Source organism: Pongo abelii, chromosome X, assembly GCF_028885655.2.
Source record: "Pongo abelii isolate AG06213 chromosome X, NHGRI_mPonAbe1-v2.0_pri, whole genome shotgun sequence".
Taxonomy (NCBI): domain Eukaryota; kingdom Metazoa; phylum Chordata; class Mammalia; order Primates; family Hominidae; genus Pongo; species Pongo abelii.
In genome coordinates this window covers 54,755,799-54,778,385 of record NC_072008.2, presented here as the reverse complement: position 1 = coordinate 54,778,385, position 22,587 = coordinate 54,755,799, and the positions used below count along the sequence as shown (strand labels likewise).

Sequence of the window (22,587 nt, the reverse complement as noted above, 5' to 3'; positions counted from 1 at the left end):
CAAAAAAAAAATGCAGACATAAATATTAGACATGAAGAAATAAAACCATGTTTATTCACAGAAGATATGATTGTCTATGTAGAAAGTCTGGTTAAATCTGCAAAAAAAGCTACTAGAACTAAGTGACTTTAGCAAAGTTTTAGCACATACTGCTAGAAAAACTGGGTAACCGTATTTTTTTTAAAAGCATAGATTCATACCTTGTACCATATACAAAAATTGACTCAAAATGGATCATAGACCTAAATGTAAAACCTAAAACATAAAACTTTTAGGAGGAAACATGGGAGAAAACCTTTGTCATCTCATGTTAAGCAAAGACTCCTCTGATGTAACACAAAAAGCATGATCCATAGAAGAACAAATTGATAAATTTAACAGCCATAGTGGCACATGCCTGTGGTCCCAGCTACTCAAGAGGCGGAGGTGGGAGGTTCACCTGAGCCCAGGAGGTCGAGGCTACAGTGAGCTATGATCACACCACTGCACCCCAGCTTGGGTGACAGAGTGAGATCCTGTCTCTAAAACAGGGGAGAGATCTCCATACCCATCTTCATAACAGCATTTTTCACAATAGCCAAAAGGTGGAAGCAATGCACATGTCCATCAGTGGATGAATGGATAAATAAAATGTGGTATATATATACAATAGAATAATACTCAGCATTAAAAAGAAAAGAAATTCTGACACAGGCTACAACATAGATTAAGCTTGAATACATTATGCAAAGTGAAACAAGCCAGTCACAAAAAGATAAATATTATATGACCATCAGAGTATTCAAATTCAGAGACAGAAAGTAGCATGGCAGTCGCCAGAGGTTGTGGGCAGAAGGGGTTGGGAGGTTATTGTTTAATAAGTACAGTTTTGGTTATGCACAATATAAATCATTCTGCCATAAAGACACATGCACACATATGTTCACTGCAGCACTATTCACAATACCAAAGACATGGAATCGACCTAAATGTCTATCAACGACAGACTGGATAAAGAAAATGCGGTACATATGTGTGGGGATTATGGAAACTACAATTCCAGATTTAGGTGTGGACACAGCCAAACCATATCAGATGGTAACGTTTATGTTCTGTGTATTTTATCATAATTTTTAAAAATAAAAACAAATGTGTCAATAAAGCTTTCCCATAATGAAAAAAAAGACACTGTTTACAGAATGAGAAGACAAGATACTGGCCAGGCACAGTGGCTCCTGCCTGTAATCCCAGAACTTTGGGAGGCTAAGACGGGTGTATCACTTGAGGTCAGGAGTTCAAGACCAGCCTTGCCAACATGGTGAAACCTTGTCTCTAGTAAAAATATAAAAATTAGCCAAGCATGGTGGCGTGCACCTGTAATTCCAGCTACTCAGGAGGCTGAGACATGAGAATTGCTTGAACCCAGGAGGCGGAGGTTGCAGTGAGCCGAGATTGCACCACTGCACTCCAACCTGGGTGAGGACTCTGTTTCAAAAAAAAAAAAAACACCCTTGTATCCAGCATATAATCCTCAAAACTCAAAAACAATAAAACAATCCAAAATATGCAAGAGATGTGAACACCTTGCCAAAGAAGATATGTAGATAGCAAATAAGCATATAAAATATGCTCAAATCATTAGAGGATGCAAATAAAAACGATGAGATACCACCACATACCTAATGTCAAAAAACCTGGCCGGGCATGGTGGCTCACACCTGTAATCCTAGCACTTTGGGAGACCTAGATGGGAGGATCACTTGAGGCCAGCAGTTCAAGACCATCCTGGTCAACACAGTGAGACCCCATCTCTATTTAAATGTATTAAAAAATTTAAAACTTAAAAAAATAAACTGACACCCCCAAGTACTAGAGAGGATGTGGAACTGAAACTTTCATACTGATGGGAATGTGAAATGGTAGAGCCACTTTGAAAAACAGTTCAGAAGTTTCTTAAAATGTCAAACATATGCTTACCATATATCCCAGCAATCCAACTCTAGGTATTTACTATAGATAAATGAAAACACAAAATGTTGCATACAAATGTTTATAGCAGCTTTACTTGTAATTGTCCAAAACTGCAAAGATCCTAAACATCCTTCAACTAGGGAATAAACAGTAGTAAATCCACACAATGGAGTGACTCAGAAATAAGAACTATTAATATACTGAGGAATATGGATGAATCTCAAATGTATTACTCATAGCAAAAGAAGTCGCTCTCAAAATGCTACATACCATATAATTTCATGTATATAACATTCTTCAAGACGAAAATATATGGCCGGACACGGTGGTTCATGCCTATAATCCCAGCACTTTGGGAGGCCGAGGTGGGTGGATCATTTGAGGTCAGAAGTTCAAGACCGGCCTGGCCAGTGTGGTGAAACCCCGCCTCTACTAAAAATACAAAAATTAGCCCAGCATGGTGGCAAGCACCTGTAGTCCCTGCTACTCGGGAGGCTAAGGCAGGAGAATCGCTTGAACCCGGCAGGTAGAGGTTGCAGTGAGCCAAGATCACGCCACTGCACTCCAGCCTCAGTGAAAGAGACTCTGTCTCAAAAAAAAAAAAAAAAAAAAAAAAAAGACAAAAATATAAGAACAAAGAAAAAGGCCAGGCGCGATGGCTCACTCTTGTAATCCCAGCACTTTGGGAGGCTGAGGCAGGAGGATCATGAGGTCAGGAGTTCGAGACCAGCCTGGCCAACACAGTGAAACCCCATCTCTACTAAAAATACAAAAATTAGCTGGGCGTGGTGGCGGGCGCCTGTAATCCCAGCTACTCGGGAGGCTGAGGCAGGAGAACCGCTTGAACCCTAGAGGCGGAGGTTGCAGTGAACCGAGATCACGCCACTGCACCACTCCAGCCTGGAAAACAGAGCTAGACTCCGTCTCAAAAAAAAAAAAAGAACGAAGAAAAAAACCAGTGACTGCCAGGGTTTGGGTGTAGGGGACTGGTTTTGACTACAAAGTAGCAGGAATGAATTTGGTAGGGAGAGGCTAAGAGGACTTTTCTGTACCTTGGTTGCATTGGTGGTTACACAACTCTACACATTTATCAGAGCTTTATAGAACTGTACACCAGAGTGAATTTTACTGTAATGTAAATGTTTATAATTTTTAAAACCTGAAGGCATAAAATAAGCCTACTCATTGTATGATTCTATTGATATGACAGTCATGCTAAAGCAAAACTATAGGGGCAGAAAACAAATCAGTGGTTAGCAGAATCTGAGGGTTGGGGGTAGGAGTTGACTACAAAAGGGCCTGGAGAGTTTTAGGGGGGTGATGCAACTATATTTCGATTGTGGTAGTGGTTCACTCCTGTATATGTTTGTACAAACTCACATAACTAAAACTATAAAGAGTAAACTTTACTATATGTAAATTATACCCTAATTGTTTTGAAAAATGAAGGTAAAAAGTTAAGAAAATACTTTTTTAAAAAAAACCTTTGAGATATGCTGTAGGTAGAGAAACTGCACTCCCAACGTCTTTTTTGTTTTCCTCTTTTTTTTTTTTTCCCTGAGACAGTCTCACTCTGTTGCTCATGTTGGAGTGCAGTGGCACAATCTCGGCTCAATGCAGCATCGACCTCCTGGGCTCAAGAGATCCTCCTGCCTCAGCCCCATAGGTAGCTGGGACTATAGGCATGAGACACCATGCCCAGCTAATCTTTGTATTTTTTTTGGTAGAGATGAGGTTTCGCCATATTGTTTAGGCTGGTCTTGAACTCCTGACCTCAAGTGATCTGCCTGCCTTGGCCTCCCAAAATGCTGGGATTACAGGTGACAGCCTGCAGTCCCAAATTCTTACCGACATGACTACTTTAGTTCTGATTGATTTTGGCCAAATTATGCTCCCATGCTGTTTCTTACTCATTTAGATACTTCCATTTCTAATATTTACCTCCCAGCACTTCTCCATTACCGATGGGGCCACCTCCTGATAAACCCGTAATTTGCAAATTACAATGGGTTTACCAGGAAGTAGCCCCATCATAAGTAAAGGTGCATTCTGAATGTATACTGCTTTTCCACCAAAAATCCCACATCAAACCACCAAAAGTCGGGGACTGTCTGTATTTTAAATGCTAAATTATGAAACGCTGTATGGTTGCAAAATAGACTTAGCTGTCCTGGTATGCAATTTTTCATTATAACACTATCACATACCAGGAGAGTTCAATGAGATAGTGTGAAATAAGTTGTGGCCTATTCAACAGCACTGAGTGTAGTTTTAGCAAGACACTAAAAACTAGTAGCTTAAAAAACTAAAGAGTTTTTTAAACCAAAAAAGAAAAAATGCGTTTAAAGGACTTGATAATAGAGACTGGCACAAAGTAGGGGCTTAATCAATCTTCCTTTGTTAAGGAGGCAGTACAATATAGAGGAAAGGGCCTGCATAGGGTTTTAATCATGCTTGGGTTCCAATCCTAGCACCACCACTTAATATGCCCACTTGGGTCTGGCCATCCTGTCAACTTTTTTTTTTTTTTTTTTTCAAGACGAAGTCTCACTCTGTCCCCCAGGCTGGAGTGCAGTGGTGTGATGTCAACTCACTGCAACCTCCGCCTCCTGGGATCAAGTGATTCTCCTGCCTCAGCCTCCTGCATAACTGGAATTACAGGTGTGAGCCACCATGCTCGGCCAACATTCTGAGATTACTTCTTTTTTTCATTTGGGGAGACAAATCCCTTACTAGCAGAGCTGCATTGAGGGTTAAAGGTGGTAATGGATCTCCAGGGCTTGGTGCAGTTTGTACTCAACAAGTACGTAATTCTCTCCTTTGGTTGCCCTTGAATACAAGAGTGGTCTTGTACTTCCCTGCCTGAACAGCCCGCAGCCAATGGCACTCCAGTCCTTGTCACATGGTTCCACTCTTAGGATGTAAATTAGGAGGTACCAGCTTGAGAGGCAGAAGCAAAGGCAAGGTTAAGATGCAGCTGTGGGGCCGGGGCACAGTGGCTCACGCCTATAATCCCAGCACGTTGGGAGGCCGAAGCGAGTGGATCACTTGAGGTCAAGAGTTCGAGACCAGCCTGGCCAACATGGTGAAACATCATCTCTACTAAAAATACAAAAATTAGCCGGGCGTGGTGGCGGGTGCCTGTAATCCCAGCTACTTGGGAGGCTAAGGCAGGAGGATCACTTGAACCCGAGGCAGAGGTTGCAGTGAGCCAAGATCACGCCATCGCACTCCAGCCTGGGCAACAGAGCAAAATAAATAAATAAAGGTGCAGCTGTGGGTCGAAGGATGGTGTGGAAGTTTGGGGTAGATGTCCAAGACTGCAGTAATGCTATGCCCACCCACTTCAAATGTGTCAACTCAAGTAAATTGCTGGGAAGTGAAGTTGTGGGCAAAACCCCCAAAATACCCTGGCAAAGAAAGAAGATTGTGTTTCAGTTGCAATCATCTACCCTAATCCCTTTCTGAGGGCCTCTGGCACTGCTTGGGCTCACTGCCCTTGTCTGATGGGGTAGGATCTCCCAGAGGAGATAGCTAATTATACTTTAATGAGATGACTTACAGACACTGGAAAAGGAGTTGGCTGGTATACTCCCATATATAGCAGCTCTCTCGAGGATACAGTCTGTGAATAAATGGTACCAGAACCCTCTTGAGCCATGGAATTCAAATGTTGGTGCAATAGGAGACATGGTCACACCACAAGGGCAGGGTCCAGCCAGAGTACTTCAGTTAAAGAGATTCCACCAATTCACAATCTGCCCAGAAATACCCCCAAGACGGGGCTTCCCCCTAAAGCCTCCCTAACAGGTGCTTTGTTTTCTCTTCACGCAAACAGGGTAGTGCCTACCATACTTCAGCACAAGCCAGGCTTGTTTGTTCTCTTCTTCCCTCTACCCTATCCCTAGAACCTTCCAGAGACACAGAAGGCTCAGTACTTTCTACTTTCTCTCACTGCCACCCAGGTGAAGACCTATGGACTTGGAAGATGCATGGCCCAAAGCCCACTGCAGGCATGCCTTGCCACTGAAATCTCCTGTGGGGTGGTAAAGAAACCATCACCCTCCCACAGGGACCCCCAGGTCTACCAGCAACCTAACTTCTAGTGGCATATTCACCTGTCTAAGAGAGTTTCGTAGGCAGAGTTTTGTAGGTCAGCCCTCAACAGGTGTTAGCACCTGAGCTCTGCTGATACTTCTTTTATTTCTCTTGTAAAACAGAGTAGGGATTAAATAGAGGGTATCGGATTTGGCAGCTGCAGCCCCTTGGGACTTTTTTTTTTTTTTTTTTTTTTGGAGACAGTTTCGTGTTGTCGCCCAGGCTAGAGTGCAATGGTGCCGTCTGGGCTCACTGCAACCTCTGCCTCCCAGGTTCGGGCGATTCTCCTGCCTCAGTCTCCCAGGTTCAGGCGATTCTCCTGCCTCAGCCTCCCAAGTAGCTGGGATTACAGGCACCTGCCACTAAACCCGGCTAATTTTTTTTGTATTTTTAGTAGAGACGGGGTTTCACCATGTTGGCCAGGCTGGTCTCGAACTCCTGACCTCAGGTGATCTGCCCACCTCGGCCTCCAAAAGTGCTGGGATTACAGGCGTGAGCCACAGCACCTAGCCAGGACTGTTTTTACTGGAGGAGGGGGAGAAGACACATAGTGGGGAAAGCGTTCTTTCAATATGCAGATGCTTCAGGGAGAACCAAACTATTTCACTGGTATTCCCCCGTACCACCGGAACTGGTGCTTGGAGCGGAAGGGAAGTGAGATCAGTCGATTAGTCACCAACACCATCATCAGCATTGCCAGAGAGGTCGAGAGCAGACATCATGGAATCAGATAGCTTGCTGGCGATTTTATCTGCAAATGGAGAAATACAGGCAATCTTTTGGTGGCTGGCTTGCCACCAGGAGGCCTGCTGACGCTGGCCTACATCTACCTTGGTCTACACCAAGCTCCTGAACTGGCTCACTTACCCCCAAACACCACCACAAAACTGGTGAGTGCTGGAAGCCACTGCTCAGCTTCACAGGTAGACAATCCATTTTTCTATCTGTGAAATGATCATCCCAACACAGCTTCTATCTCAGGGTTTCAGACTCACTGGGCTCCAAGTACTTTTGTCCAAATACCAAAGCAATAATTTTCTTTAAGTGTGTCAAACTCAGTGCTCTACCATTACCCTCAAAACAAAGCTCTCACAGCAAAGGGCAACATGGCCGTATGTTCACCATAAGCCTGAACGTTCACCACGCACACCTCCCATCCCCCAGACACACCCTGTTGTTCCTCAGGATGCCCCCCAGACTTCACCTCCTCCAGGAGGCCTTCTCTGATCACCCCTATCCAACCACCATCCCCAGGCTGGGTTAGGTTCCCTCACTGTGCTTGCTGGGTCTTCAATGTGATTACTATGTGCTCATGCTGCCAAGGTCTGTTTTCTTGTCTCCTCCTCACTCCCTAATAAGACTGGGAGTTCAAAGGCAATTCATATGAATTCCCAGGACTCAGTGTGGAGCCAGGCCAAGAGTGAATGTCTGACTGTGTATGTTTGGTTACAGAACACAATCTAGTTCAAAGAATAGGGCCGATGGGGTCAATCAACCCAAAGTCTATATTTTGGCTCCATCAACTACAAGTTGTCTTACCTTCAGTGCGTCACTTAATGTCTCTGGACCTCAGTTTTCTCACTTATCAAATAAGGGTAAGACTTTTGCAATGAGTTAGCAAAAATAAGTACAGCATGGAAACCCAAATGGGCCAGCTACACAATGTACCACCATTAAAACGAGGGGAAGAAGTTCTTTTGTGTATTAACATAGACATATTCCTAAGATATAGTGAGTGGAAAAATGATAGGGCAAAACCATGTGTCCAGTAGATTGGCATTTGTGTGGAAAAAGAGAATAAAGAATATATAGATATTTGCTTGTGTGTCTCAGGAAAGACACAATAAACTAACTGGCTGACGAGGGGGTGATCTGGATGACTAGCGGGTGGGAGAGATTTTACTGTATATCCTCTTGTACCTGCAGGATTTTGAGTATATTGCCCATTGATATATAGCCTGCAAGATACCTAACACATAGAGAGTACCTGATAAATAAATGGTCGTTATTTGATACATAGACTAGGCAGGCCAGTGGTTCTCCCAGTGTGATCCCCAGAGAAATAGCATCAGCTGGGAACCTGTTAGAAATACAAATTCTAACAGGCCCCACAGAAGACCTACTCAATTAGAAACTATGAGGGAGGGGCCCAGAAATCTGTGTTTTAACAAACCCTCCAGGGAATCCTGATGCGAGCTGAAGTTTGAGAACCACTGTGCTAGTAGTTGAGCCTCCTAGCTCATCCCTGCCCCCAACCCTAGACTGGAGCTGGACATAGAGAGATACTCATTCAGGAGCCCCAATCAAGATCCCAGGTGGGGCCACGTGCAGTGGCTCACGTCTGTAATCCTAGCACTTTGGAAGGCCGAGGCAAGTGGATCACCTGAGGTCAGGAGTTCGAGACCAGCCTGGCCAACATGGCGAAACATCGTCTCTACTAAAAATACAAAAATGAGCCGGACATGGTGGCAGGTGCCTGTAATCCCAGCTACTCAGGAAGCTGAGGCAGGAGAATCGCTTGAACCCAGGGGGCGGAGACTGCAGTGAGCCAGAAAAAAAAAAAAACAAAAAAAGATCCCATGTGGGCCCTTTCTAGAGCACAGGGTTCGTCAGGGGCTCCCACCTGCACGTTTCTGCATCTTCTTCTTATTTTTCAGGGCAGATGCCAGAGCCTGGCCCTGTTGCAGGGGGTCCGTCTCCATGATCCTCTGCAGCACTGGGCGGCGGTCCACTGAGCAGACATCCACCATATTGTTGCTCTTAGGGCGGTGGTCCACATTGCGTTTAGCCCACCCCATCTGATGATGGTTCGGATTGGTGCAATACCCAGTGAGATCTCCAATCTAGGGAGAGACAGAAAACATAACGATGAGGTCTTAACCCCCAGAGAACCTCCAAAGACTTCTGCAGAAAAGGTAGGGACACAGGCTTGGGTAAGAACAGGAGCCTGGAGCCATGTGGAACTAGGCTCCAATTCTGGCCCCACCACACTCCAGCAGGTGCTTAGTTAACCCTTAGCCTCAGTTTCCTATCTGTCAAATGGGGGGTGGATAAGGGGCAGTTTGCATGGCTTTTACAAGAATAAAATGAAAAGGTAGGTCGGGCACGGTGGCTCATGCCTATAATCCCAGCACTTTGGGAGGCTGAGACAGGCGGATCACAAAGTCAAGAGATCGAGACCATCCTTGCCAACATGATGAAACCCCGTCTCTACTAAAAATACAAAAATTAGCTGGGCATGGTGGCACACGCCTGTAGTCCCAGCTACTCAGGAGGCTGCGGCAAGAGAATCGCTTGAACCTCGGAGGCGGCGGTTGCAGAGAGCCGAGATCGCACCACTGCACTCCAGCCTGGTAACAGAAACTGTCTCAAAAAAAAAAAAATTTCTGGCGGATGCAGTGGTTCACTAGGATTAGGTCTGTAATCCTAGCACTTTGGGAGGCCAAGGCAGGAGGATCACTTGACCCCAGGAGTTTGAGACCAGCCTAAGCATCAAAATGAGACCTTCGTCTCTACAAACAATTCTGTTAAAAATTAGCTGGGAGGCTGGGCGCAGTGGCTCACTCCTGTAATCCTAGAACTTTGGGAGGCTGAGGCGGGCAGATCACTTGAGATCAGGAGTTCGAGACCAGCCTGGCCAATATGGTGAAACCCTTTCTCTACTGAAAATACAAAAATTAGCCAGGCATGGTGGGGGGTGCCTATAATCCCAGCTACTTGGGAGGCTGAGGCAGGAGAATCACTTGAACCCAGGAGGTGCAGGTTGCAGTGAGCCAAGACTGCACCACTGCACTCCGGCCTGGGCAACAGAGCAAGACCCTGTCTCAAAAAATAAAAATAAAAATAAAATTAGCTGTGCATGGTGGCTTGCATCTGTAATCCCAGGCACTTGGGAGGCTGAGGTGGGGGGATTGCTTAAGCCCAGAGTTCAAGGCTGCAGTGAGCCAAGATCACACCACTGCACTCCAGCCTGGGTGCCAGAGCAAGACCCTGTCTTAAAAAAAAAATTTTTTTTTGACATCTACTTTGTGTCCAGCTCTGTGTGGGGCAATGCTGGGGACAGAGAAATGAGTGACTCCATTCCATCTTTTTTATTTTTTATTTTTTTGTGAGACAGAGTTTCGCTCTGTCACCCAGGCTGGAGTGCAGTGGCATGATCTTGGCTCACTGTAGCCTATGCCTCCTAGGTTCAAGCAATCCTCCTGCCTCAGCCTCCCGAGTAGCTGGGATTATAGGTGTGCATCACCACACCTGGCTAATTTTTTTTATTTTTAGTAGAGACGGGGTTTCACCATGTTGGCCAGGCTGGCCTCGAACTCCTGACCTCAGGTGATCTACCTGCCTTGGCTTCACAAAGTGCTGGGATTACAGGCATGAGCCACCGCGTCCGGCCTCAGTTCCGTCTTCAGGAAACAACCAGGCTAAAGAAGGTACAATGATCTATACCACTAATCAGAGTATGGTAACTAACCATCAGAAACATGAAGGATGAGTGACTGAGGTTAGGGACGATAGTGGTGGTCAACATACTACTGATAGGGAGGGGTCATTCCTGACTGAACACTGAAAAAACACAGAGCACACCTGAGTACCAAAAACAGTGTCTGTCTCTGGCTGGGCGCAGTGGGTCACACCTGTAATCCAAACACTTTGGGAGGCCAAGGAGGGCAGATCACTTAGGGTCAGGAGTTCGAGACCAGCCTGGCTGACATGGCTGGGTCCTGGACCACATGCTGCTGACCCCCTTGCCCACAGAACTCCTCAGCTTTCAAGACGTGGCTTGACAGGGTTTGGCTGTGTCCCCACCCAAAATCTCATCTTGAATTGTAAACCCCATAATTCCCATAATCCCTACATGTCAAGGGAGAGACCAGATGGAAGTAATTGAATCATGGGGGTGGTTTCCCCCATGCTCTTATCATGATAGTGGGTTCTCATGAGATCTGATGGTTTTATGTGTTTGGTAGTTCCTCCTGTGTTCATTCGTCTTCCTGCCACTTTGTAAAGAAGGTGCCTGCTTCCCCTTCACCTTCTGCCATGATTGTAAGTTTCCTGAGTCCTCCTCAGCCGTACTGAACTGTGAGTCAATTAAATCTCTTTCATTTATAAAGTACCCAGTCTCGGGCAGTTCTTTATAGCAGTATGAAAACGGACTAATACATGACTCAAGCAAGACTTCCTTGACCCACAGGTAGTACAGGTTAGGGTCCTTGGATCCATGCTGTCCCAACCTCGACCCCTATCCGCACCCTATGTGTCTCCCATCACAGTGCGGATGTCTGTGTCTGAAACCCACTAAAATATGAACTCCTCAAGGGCAGAGATGGGGGATGGACTGGCAGAAGAAGAGGCTGAAAAAACTTCTAGGAGTCATCATATCATGCCCTGCAGATCTTCAATAGCAGGCCACAGGCATATGGACTTGATCGTGTAGGTGTTGGGGAGCCATGAAATCAGTTTAAGCAGGGGAGGTGACATGATCAGACTGGGCCATTAGAAACGAGGGGACACGGCCGGGTGCAGTGGCTCACGCCTGTAATCCCAGCACTTTGGGAGGCCAAGGCAGGTGGATCACCTGAGGTCAGGAGCTCAACACCAGCCTGGCCAACATAGTGAAACTCCATCTCTACAAAAAAAAAAAAAAAAATTAGCCGGGCATGGTGGTGGGCGCCTGTAGTCCCAGCTGCTCCGGAGGCTGAGGCAGGAGAATTGCTTGAACCCAGGAGGCAGAGGTTGCAGTGAGCTGAGATCACGTCACTGCACTCCAGCCTTGGTGGCAGAGCGAGTTTCCGTCTCAAAAAAAAAAAAAGAAAAAGAAAGAAAGAAACCTTGGGACATATGTCCAAGTAAGTGAGGGCTGGAAGCTTAGTTTAGGGTTACAGGAATGGTAGGGATGAAAAGGATGAAAAGCTTGTCAAGATTTAGGAGGGAGAAGACATAGGTCTTGCTGACTGACAGAGTATAAGATCCCAGGCCAGGCATGGTGGCTCATGCCTGTAATCCTAGCACTTTGGAAGGCCGAGGCAGGCAGATCACCCGAGGTCAGGGGTTCGAGAACAGCCTGGCCAACATAGCAAAACCTTGTCTCTACTAAAAATACAAAAATTAAGCCGGGTGTCATGGCGCACGCCTGTAATTCCAGCTAACTGGGAGGCTGAGGCAGGAGAATCACGTGAACCTGGGAGGCAGAGGTTGCAGTGAACCAAGATCACGCCACTGCACTGCAGCCTGGGTGACAGAGTGAGACTCTGTCTCAAAAAAAATAAAAAAATAAAATAAAATAAAATAAAATCCTGATACTAGTTAGGGGGAAGAAAGAGTCGTTTGCAAGTTGGACAACTGGGTGGCTAGATAGTGATACCTGTTCTATGGGCTAGAACCAGGGCTGGGAAAGCTGCCTTAGAGAGCATGCCTGCTTCCGACCTGTCATTGCTTGATAAAGGATGCACTAGGCCAGGCATCCAGAAGCCCACAGAAAGCGAGTGAACCACCCACATCTCACCACATGAAAGGCAGGTAAAAGGGACTGACCACTTCCCAGAGCCCTGGGGAATGAAGAGGGTTGCATGAACAAAGATGACAGGTACCTTATACACGGTGGTTTTATTTTCAATGGCATCTGCTATTTTCGTCATCGGAGAATGGAGCAACTTGATCTCCATTTCAAGTCGGTCCGTGTCACCCAACAGCTCATCAGATTCTCCGGTGGCCAAGCCTTTAACACAACCAACACCACTGTCAGGGCCCTGGCTCCCCTCTGTCGCCAGCCCCCTGGTCAGGCCTCAGTGAAAAGGATACATGGATGCTTCCCAGGGGAGTCAGGTGCAGGAACTTTTTCACTCCTGCTGAGAGGCCACATCACCAAGAATTAAAAGCAGTAGGGTTTTGCAGTAGGACATTCACTTGCTGGGAGCTGGACTCAGAGCTTCAGCTTCCTCATTTAGAAAATGGGAATTCCACAAGCCCTCTTCACACTGGGCTGCTGTGACACATGGCAGATGTCTGTAATGCTCTGGCCCAAGATGCTGCTCTGTAAATGGCAGGCACTGGGATTCCCTCCCCAGGACCAGACTTTCTCCTCCTCTCTCTGGCCCCTTGCCTGGAGCTGGCCTCTACTGCAACCCTCAGATGTGCCCACTGCCCTGTGCCCCACTACCCTCATGCCTGCTTCTATAATTGTGCCCCTATTCCCTACCCTCGGCCTTCTAATCCCTACTCACCCTTCAAGATCCAGCACTAGGGCCAACTCCTCCAGGAAACCTTCACCACTAAACCTGTTCCTCACTGTCTTCTCAATTTCTCAGACCTCAGTCTTTTGCCAAAATGTATTCTCAGTGATGGAGCACCTCTTGCCCTCACATCCAGCCCGGGTCAAGCATCATCATAAGAACATAAACTCAAACCCCTCTCAACTGCCCTACTTAACAGAAGAGGAAACTAAGGCCAGATACAGTGGCTCATGTCTGTAATCCCAGCACTTTGGGAGGCCAAGGCAGGCAGATTGCTTGAAGCCAGGAGTTCGAGACCAGCCTGGCCAACATGGCAAAACCCCATCTCTACTAAAAATAAAAAAAATTGGCCAGGCATGGTGGTGCACACCTATAGTCCCAGCTACTCAGGCGGCTGAGGCACAAGAATCACTTGACCCCAGGAGGCAGAGATTGCAGTAAGCCCAGATCATACCACTGTACTCCAGCCTGGGCAACAAAGCAAGATTCTGCCTCAAAAAAAAAAACAAAAAGAGGAAACAAATTCAGAAAGGGGGCTGACTTGCCCAAAGCCACATGGAATACAAACTAGAAAGCAGGCAAGTCCTCTTAACCTCATGTGTAATACAAGGACACTAAAAGACCCAGAGAAGGAAAACTACTAGACCTCAAGAGAAAAAACAGAGAATCTAGAAGCCAGGCTAGCCAAGGCTTCCTCAACTACCCCATAATGTCTATAGAGAAGCCCAGAAGGCACTGGATACCTTTCTTAGGCAGTGTAGAGAATGAAGCAGGGAGCCACAAGCCAGGGCTGCAGAGAGTAATATCTGAAGAGAGTAAACATTCTCAGGAGTTTCTGAGAGTCACATCTCTGTTCCCCAGCAAATAATCATCTTAATAAAAACTAACATTTACTGAGCATCTATTTACTATATGCTAGGCACTGTTGTTCTAAATGTCTTTTACATTATTAAATAAATCCTCATAACTACCTTATTGGGTGGACTTACTGTCCCCATTTTACAGATGAAATCATTGAGACAAAGAAGTGAAGTAATTTGTTTAGCATCACACAGTAAAGGAAACAAAGCTCGTATTTGAATCCAGGCAGTCTATACTTTTGGACACCCAGCTCCTCTGAGCTGGAAGAGTCTTCAACAGGGCAGGAGAACTGGGTCAAAGGCCACCTCTGCTGACATCCTTTTGGCAAATATCAGCTTTCTGTGATTTGGGTACCTTACTCACCGATGGGGGTAAGAAGGAAAATCTAGAAGTGGACCTGAAATGGTTGTGAAAAAGCCTAAGGCAACATTAGAGAGTTTTTGAGAGAACGTCTCAGTCCATTCCAGGTCGCAAGAGACAGGAATGGAGCCTCACATTTCCAGAGCACCTCAATGGGTACCAGGAACTTTTTCTTTCGTATTTACCAAAAGCTCACAACCACCCTCCCCCAACCCGCTCTGCCAGGGCCAGATTAGAATTCCCCACCTTGCAAGAAAAGAAATTAGGCCTCAAGCTGCTTAAGCAACTTGCCCAAAGCCCAAGTAGGGCCAAGGAAGCGGGAGGTCAAACGTGAGATTTGCTGTCAGGTCTGTGTGGCCCCACTAGTGCAAGACCAAGTGCACCCACCCTGCCCACACTTACATTCCATGGTGTCTTCATTGGCCTGCTCAATATCCTCAATGTCAAAGACCTCAGTCATTTCCTTAACGATCTCAGCACTGAGATGGGTGGGCAGAGTGTGAGTGGCTGGTGGTGGTATATAAAAGCTGATCTTCCCACTGCATTGGGAGATAGGGGAGATTAGTGGTGCTGTCACTGAGAGAACCAATGACAATCCAAGAGACGAGTTTGCAGGCCAGAAACAGCAACGGAACAAGAAAACCCAGACAGTGGTTTCTGAACAAGAAGGCACTGAGTTGCTGGATAATCACTGGGCATAAAGTCTCAAGCAGAACATGACCTGGCACCTAGGCCATCCTCTGCCCCAAGACCCAGGAAGTCAAGCTGCCCCAGCGGCAATGAGCACAGATGAGCCCCTTTAGGGAACCAGGCTCCCAGCGAGCCTCACCCTTACCCCTAACCCCCTCCTCACCTCACCCAGTCAGCTAGGACAGCTTTGGCCGCCTGTTCCTGACTGTATAAGCCTCCCTTCTTCTTCTTCCCCAAACGGTGGGCCACTGCCGTCAGAAAGTGCTCAGTGGTCTGGAACCCAGAGACACCATAATAATTGGAAATCTGGTGAAGGGAGGAAGGAGAGAAGTCATGAGGAGGAATGAAGGGCCCTTGGAGTAGGGCAGGGCATCAGCCAGGGCTCTGCTGCGGACCTCCTCCAGGTTGCAGCGCTGCAGGATGGTCTCCACTGGGGTCACAGGGTCTGCCAGCTTCTGCACGTGGACGCAGTTACGCAGGATGGTGCCCACTTCTGAGTTGGGCCCTGGGACAATGCCTGGAGCATCCAACAGCCGGATGAACTTGTCCAGGTAGACCTCCTGCATGAATCTGGGGCGGGGAAGAAGAAAGCCCGGATGTACCTGGCATCATAGAGGCCCCAATCACAAAGGTGGGCCTGGGATGTGGGAGTGTAAAGGAGTGAGGGGAGGGTGTATTAGAGACGAAGGTGGAGAGATGTAGAGCTGGAGGAGGGGTGACTGGGGCTCTACAGACTTGAGGCTGATTCTAATCTATCCTCTGCCACTGGGAACTGAGCTGCAAGACCTTGGGCAAGCTTGACTCTCCAAGCCTCAGCTGCTTCATCCAGTCAACAGAGCTCCCATTAGTAGCCCAATCTTGCATCGTTATTCAGAAGCTTCAAGGCGCTAATGGGAACCACCCATGTGGGGACCTGGCCTACACCTACGGTGTATCAGGAAAATGAGGGCTATGAGACTCCCATGCCTGGGGAAAGCATCAGGGGATGGTCCATGATAAGGAAAGGGACAGGGGCTGAAGGCATGGGAGTTGGGGGGAAATGGTAGGGTCAAGGAATTGTGGAGTGGAGGAGCAGGCAGGTGCTTACTTGGTAATTCCAGGAACAGCTCCCACGCCGCATGCGCGGCTGCGCTTCAGGCTATTGATCAGGCTGCTTTTCCCAACATTGGGAAGACCTACAAAGTAGCAGCAGATGGCTCAGGGCAGAAGAGGCCCTCAGGAACACTCAGGCCAGCCTGTGTGAGGGAGGCCTAGCCAGGGGCAGTAACCAGGCCATAGGAAAGCCAAAAAATTGAGCCTGGCCTCCTCCCTTCCCACCCCAGGCCCTGACAAAGCCCCTACAGGGCCTTTCTACCTCTCCCCTCCATTTGTGAGCATGCTAGATAGGTATGTCCCTCTTTCTAGACGTGACACCAACCTCCCACCCACAATCAGCCAGGCAGAGGTCCTCAATGCAAGGCCTCAGTGGCACAATCCAACAGAAGGTGGACATCAAAAAATGTCTAAGAAACAGAGAACAACCTGTCTGGGTGTATCATTCCATGGATGGGGATGGAGGTCATCTCCAGATGCCAGTCTCTCTGTGCAGCTGTCTACCTGAGGTGTGTATTTTGCTGTTTGGGCATCTGTCAGCCATTCTCAGCCTGTGGATGTCTTTGTGTTTCCCCTCACTGGGCCTCATTCTCACCGTTCTCTTTCTGTATGTGCTCAATTTACATGTGTGTACTATTGTCTCAAGCATATGCTTGTTTCAACCCGAGAAAGCTGATTGCCTAAAGAAAAAAAAAGTATATGTCTAAGTATACCTCTCGTGCATGAAGCCTCTGCACACCTCTCTCCCCCCTCCCTCTCTCTAGGTCATTCTCATTCTAAATATCATCATGCATGGAAGTCTCTACACATCTCTCTCTCTCTTTCTCTCTCTCTCTCTCTCTCTCTCTCTCTCTCTCTGTCATTCCCATTCTCAGTATCACCACTTTTTCCTTTTCTTGTCTCTCTCCCACTCAGTCTCTTTCTCTATCTTATCTTTGTTTCTCTCTGTGTCTCTGTATCTTTCTCTGCCAATTTGTCTGTCTCTCATTCTGGCCATTGTTCTTTTCTCTGATTCTCTCCACCCCACCAATCCTGCCTCTATTTGTAATTCCTCCATGCCAACTCCTGTCAGCCTCTGTCCATGCTCCTCATCTCTGTGGGCTGGTCACTTCATGGATGCCTCTCTGTGTGTGTCTCACGGTGTCTCTTCTACTCTCTCCCTGGCTGCGCCTCCTTAACCTCCTCTCTGTATGTCTCTATTTCTCTCTGTACAGGTACACATACCTGCCTCAACGTGACATGTCTGTGTATTTGTATCCCTCTGTGACTCTGGGTATGTGATTATGTTCGAGGGTCAAAGTGTATGTGGGCACATGCGTGTCTTCTTTTTTTTTGAGACGGAGTCTCGCTCTGTTGCCCAGGCTGGATCTCAACAGTGGCAGGATCTCAACTCACTGTAACCTCCACCTCCCAGATTCAAGTGATTCTCCTGCCTCGGCTTCCCGAGTACCCGGGATTACAGATGCCCGCCACCACACACAGCTAATTTTTGTATTTTTAGTAGACATGGGGTTTCGCCATGTTGGCCATGCTGGTCTCAAACTCCTGACCTCAAGTGATCTGTGCGCCTCAGCCTCCCAAAGTGCTGGGGCTACGGGCATGAATGAGCTGCTACATCCAGCCCTCCTTGTGGTTCTATGCGCGTTGGGGGAGCAGCGTTGGGATAGGTGTGTGTGGGAAGGGCTTAGTATACATGCATTTTGACTCTGGTTCTGTCTCTCTAGATGTGTCTCCTCTGGATCTCTGGGTCTGTAGCGTGGGTCTGTGTATATGTTTGTGGATCTGTATGTGTACTTAAGAGCTATGTGTATGTGTTCCTCTGTACCTACAGCCTTGTCCAGTCTGCTTCCATGTATATCTCTCTCTGAATCTGTCTCTATCCCTATAGTGTGTTTGTCTCTCTCATTCTTTCTTTGGGAACACATGTCTGCCTCTCTACATACATGGGTTATCTCTACCCTTCCTATGTCTCCCTCGGCAGATCTCTGTACACATGTCTGTTTCTATGTCCCTTTTGGTGTTTCTGATTGTATCTCCCTCTTTACATGCCTCCATCATGTAAATTTGTCTCCTCTTTCCATTCCCCACCAATCCTGCCATCTGGCTTCCCAGTGCATTCTCTGTGTCTTCTTCTGTATCTATCCCGGTATGCGTAGCTATACCTTCTCAGTGTCTAGTTCTCTCTCCAATGTCTTTCTCACATGGCTTCACATTCTCTCTCTGGTGATCTATCTCTGCCTCTCTCAATTTCCCTACTCCATTCCCATCATCCCTCCCTCAGGAACCTGTGTTCCAGAAAGGCCCAGGTTTGATCCTCAGCTCTGCCTTGTCTTGCACAGGGCTGAGCTCCAAAAGTCCCTTTGCCCTTCTCTGGGCCTCACTTAGAATTCACATCCGTAAAAGGTAGATGGTCATCCCACCCTCCCATAGCTCTGATAGGATGAGATGGTACCAACTCCAAGCTTGGCACCCTGCATTTGCTCCACGGATCTAATACTCAATACACAGTGATGCCCACTCATCCAAGTTACAAATCACGAAACCCTTCCTGAACCACTCCTCTCTTCCCCCAAAAGACAATGAAGCTCCCAGGATCCTTTCCCCCAGTGAAGTGTCCGCCCAAGAAAGAAGCCTGGGCCCCATGACCACCCAGCAGGTCTTACCCACAACACCCACACGAATGTGGGTGCGCACTTCACCAAGGCGGCAATAGTTCCCCAGAACCCTCATGAGGTTTTCAGCTCCAAAGCAGGCTTTGCTTTTCAGCAATGACTCAGAGGCCTGATCTACTGGCACGCTGCAACGATTCTGGAAAAAAAAAAGGAATATTACAGGAGAGACATCAGGTAGCAGATGGGGTCTGAGCCCAGATTTCCAACTTTCAGGGCCTCCCTATGATCACTGAGCTCCTCAGCCTGAAACGGAAGGCTTCTCACACAGATCTTGAACACGTGTCACTTCCCCATTCCCCTCCACTGTCTTTGTGTCTCCAGTCTTCTCTGCCCCTGCCTCTGCTTCGACACATGTCACTTGCCTCCCTCGGCAGTGGCAGGATGGCATCCTGGCTCTAAATAGGCCAGGTTTGAGCTCCACGTCTACTTCTCACGGGCCTATGTCCAGCAAAGCCTGCTTCCCTTCTCCAGGCCTCAGTGCCCTGTGTGCACAACAGGGATGCCCACCCTCCCTGCCTGCGCAGGGATGAGAGGGAGCCTGGCCCACAGCCTACCCTCCCTCAATTCCTCACACAGGACAAGGCCATCCCAACTTTTACTCCTGATGCCACCTCCCCTGCCCAGAATTCCCTCCCTCCTCTTCCCTTACTTTTTTTCTTTGAGAAAGAGTCTTACTCTGTCACCCAGGCAGGAGTGTGGTGGCGCAACCTTGGCTCACTGCAACCTCCACCTCCTGGGTTCAAACAATTCTCATGCCTCAACATCCCAAGTAGCTGGGACTACAGGCATGCACCACCACACCCGGCTAACTTTTGTATTTTTAGTAGAGACAGAGTTTCACCATGTTGGTCAGGCTGGTCTCAAACTCCTGGCATCAAGCAATCTGCCCACCTTGGCCTCCCAAAGTGCTGGGATTACAGGCATGAGCCACCACGCCCAGCCACAGCATTGTTTCCAATATCACAAAATTGCAATTAGCCTATAGATCCATCGATAAGAAACAGGTTAAAAAGCTGTAGCCTTAAGGTGGAATACAAATGAAATACAGCTGTTAGAAAAGGTGGCTTCTGGCCGGGTGCTGTGGCTCATGTCTGTAATCCAGCACTTTGGGAGGCCAAGGCAGGCGGATCACTTGAGGTCACGAGTTTAAGACCAGCCTGGCCAACACGGCAAAACCACGTCTCTACTAAAAATACAAAAATTAGCTGGGTGTGGTGGCGCGCACCTGTAATCCCAGCTACTCGGGAGGCTGAGGCAGAAGAATCACTTGAACCCAGGAGGCAGAGGTTGCAGTGACTCAAGATTGCACCAGTGCACCCCAGCCTGGGCGATAGAGTGAGATGTCATCTCAAAAAAAAAAAAAAAAAAAAAAGAAAGAAAAAAAAGAAAGAAAAGGCGGCTTCTATTTTTGCCATCAAAAAGGCCAAGAAGCTGGGCACGGTGGCTCACACCTGTAATCCCAGCACTTTGGGAAGCTAAAGCAGGTGGATCACTTGAGGTCAGGAGTTCAAGACCAGCCTGACCAACATGGTGAAACCCTGTCTCTACTAAAAATACAAAATTAGCCAGGCGTGGTAGCGCATGCCTGTCATCCCAGCTACTCGGGAGGCTGAGGGAGGAGAATCACTTGAACCCGGGAGGCAGAAGTTGCAGTGAGCCGAGATCGTGCCATCCCACTCTGGCCTGGGCAACAAGAGCGAAACTCCGTCTCAAAAAAAATTAAAATTTAAATTTAAAAAAGGCCAAGAAAATGTAAATAAGGTATCATGTTTCTGAAAGGTTTAAAAGTTTAATGCTATCAAATGTTGCCAAGGGTGTCGGAAAAGAGGCCCTCTCACACATTCATCTACCCCACTGGTGGGAGTATAAATTGGTACAGCCATCATGGAGGGTGATTCATCAGTGTCTAGGTAAAGGTAAAATGCAGAAAGGCTATGACCCAGCCACTCCCTTTCTCTACCTCACCTACAAACACACACTTGCCCATGTGCCAAGGAGACATGTGCAAGGGTATTTGTGGAAGCCCAGGTTATAACGATAAAAAACTGGAAACTAATTGTATTCAGCATCGAAAAGGCACATCTCTATATAAAGATGTCCAAAAGAAAAAAAAAAACTAAGCCACAGAATGATATACATAATACTTCCAAACAGTATTCCCTCTTTATATATACACTTCTATGTATATCCAAAGCACAGAATAACATTTGGAAGAAGGCCGAGTGCAGTGGCTTACGCCTGTAATCTCCGCACTTTGGAAGGCTGAGATGGGAGGGTCACTTGAGGCCAGGAGTTCGAGACCAGCCTGGGCAACAAAGCAAGACCCCCCCCATCTCTACAAAAATAAAAAAGATAAAAATTAGCCTGGCATGGTGGCATGCACTTATAGTTCAAGGTACTCAGGAGGCTGAGGCAGGAGGATGGCTTGAGCCCAGCAGTTTGAGGCTGCAATGAGCTATCATCACGACACTGCACTGAGGCCTGGATGACCAATTGAGACCCTGTATCTAAAATAAATAAAGTCTGGAAGAATGCACACCAAATTGTCAATGGTAGTTACCTCTGGGTATGAATAAAGGAGACTAGAATTAGGGAGACTGGTGAAAGGGTATTTAACCTTTATCTGCAGTTAATTTTATTTTTTCTACTTTATTTTTAAATACGTTTAACATCCAATGCAAAATTGAAAAAAAAAGTCCCTTAGTATCCAATTTCTCTCCCAGAAACAATCAGTTTCTGTATTAATATTTTACAAAGCATACATATTTCTCTATTAATGATATAATTGGGAAGAACTGTGATTTGTTTCAAAGAGAAAAATGATTGGAGGTATACATATTTTTTAAAGTTAACAAGTAGTTGGTTGTGCACAGTGGCTCACATCTATAATCCTAGCATTTTGGGAAGCCAAGGCTGGTAGATCACCTGAGGTCAGGAGTTCGAGACCAGCCTGGCCAACGTGGTGAAACCCCATCTCTACTTAAAAAAACACATAAAACTTAGCCACAATCCTGGCTACTCTAGAGGCTGAGGCACAAGAATCACTTGAACCCAGGAAGCAGAGATTGCAGTGAGCCGAGATGGTGCTAGTGCCCTCTAGCCTGGGTGACAAAGTGAGACTGTCTCAAAAAATAAAAAATAAAGTTAGACCGGAAGTGGTGGCTCACGCCTGTAATCCCAGCACTTTGGGAGGCCAAGGCGGGTGGATCACCTGAAGTCAGGAGCTTGAGACCAGCCCGGCCAACACAACGAAACCCCGTCTCTACTAAAAATACAAAAATTAGCCAGGCATGGTGGCACATGCCTGTAGTCCCAGCTACTCAGGAGGCTGAGGCAGGAGAATTGCTTGAACCTGGCGGGCAGCAGTTGCAGTGAGCCAAGATCATGCCATTGCACTCCAGCCTGGGAAACAGAGTGAGACTCTGTCTCAAATAAATAAAAAAACAAACAAGCAGTTAACTGTATTTTACAAATTCCCTATAGACATTATGTTTTATCCTTACAACTGAAAAAAAAATAAATGCTTCCTGAAGAGTGATAATACAGGAAGAAGTCAAGTGAAACTAATATTAAGAAGTCACTGGCCAGGCATGGTGGCTCATGCCTGTAATCCCAGCACATTGGGAGGCCGAGGC

At 47.1% G+C, this 22,587-nt stretch overlaps 1 protein-coding gene across 11 annotated transcripts in view; it reads right to left on the bottom strand.

Moving 5' to 3' along the window:
• Positions 1-22,587, bottom strand: part of GNL3L (G protein nucleolar 3 like) — a 91,143-nt gene that overhangs the window by 52,091 nt on the left and 16,465 nt on the right. For 6 of the 11 annotated variants that reach the window (XM_024240477.3, XM_063721425.1, XM_024240479.3 and 3 more), the window contains 8 exons: positions 18,944-19,088; positions 16,276-16,363; positions 15,584-15,758; positions 15,352-15,494; positions 14,901-15,037; positions 12,636-12,763; positions 8,672-8,891; positions 24-6,799 (listed from right to left, as the gene is read on the bottom strand). In XM_024240477.3, coding sequence (XP_024096245.1) covers positions 6,717-6,799; positions 8,672-8,891; positions 12,636-12,763; positions 14,901-15,037; positions 15,352-15,494; positions 15,584-15,758; positions 16,276-16,363; positions 18,944-19,088 — 1,119 coding nt within the window. In that variant the 3' untranslated portion in view covers positions 24-6,716. Of the gene's footprint in view, positions 1-23; positions 6,800-8,671; positions 8,892-12,635; positions 12,764-14,900; positions 15,038-15,351; positions 15,495-15,583; positions 15,759-16,275; positions 16,364-18,943; positions 19,089-22,587 lie in introns of those variants that run through there. The other 5 variants (XM_063721424.1, XM_063721426.1, XM_063721428.1 and 2 more) reach the window with 1 other exon arrangement.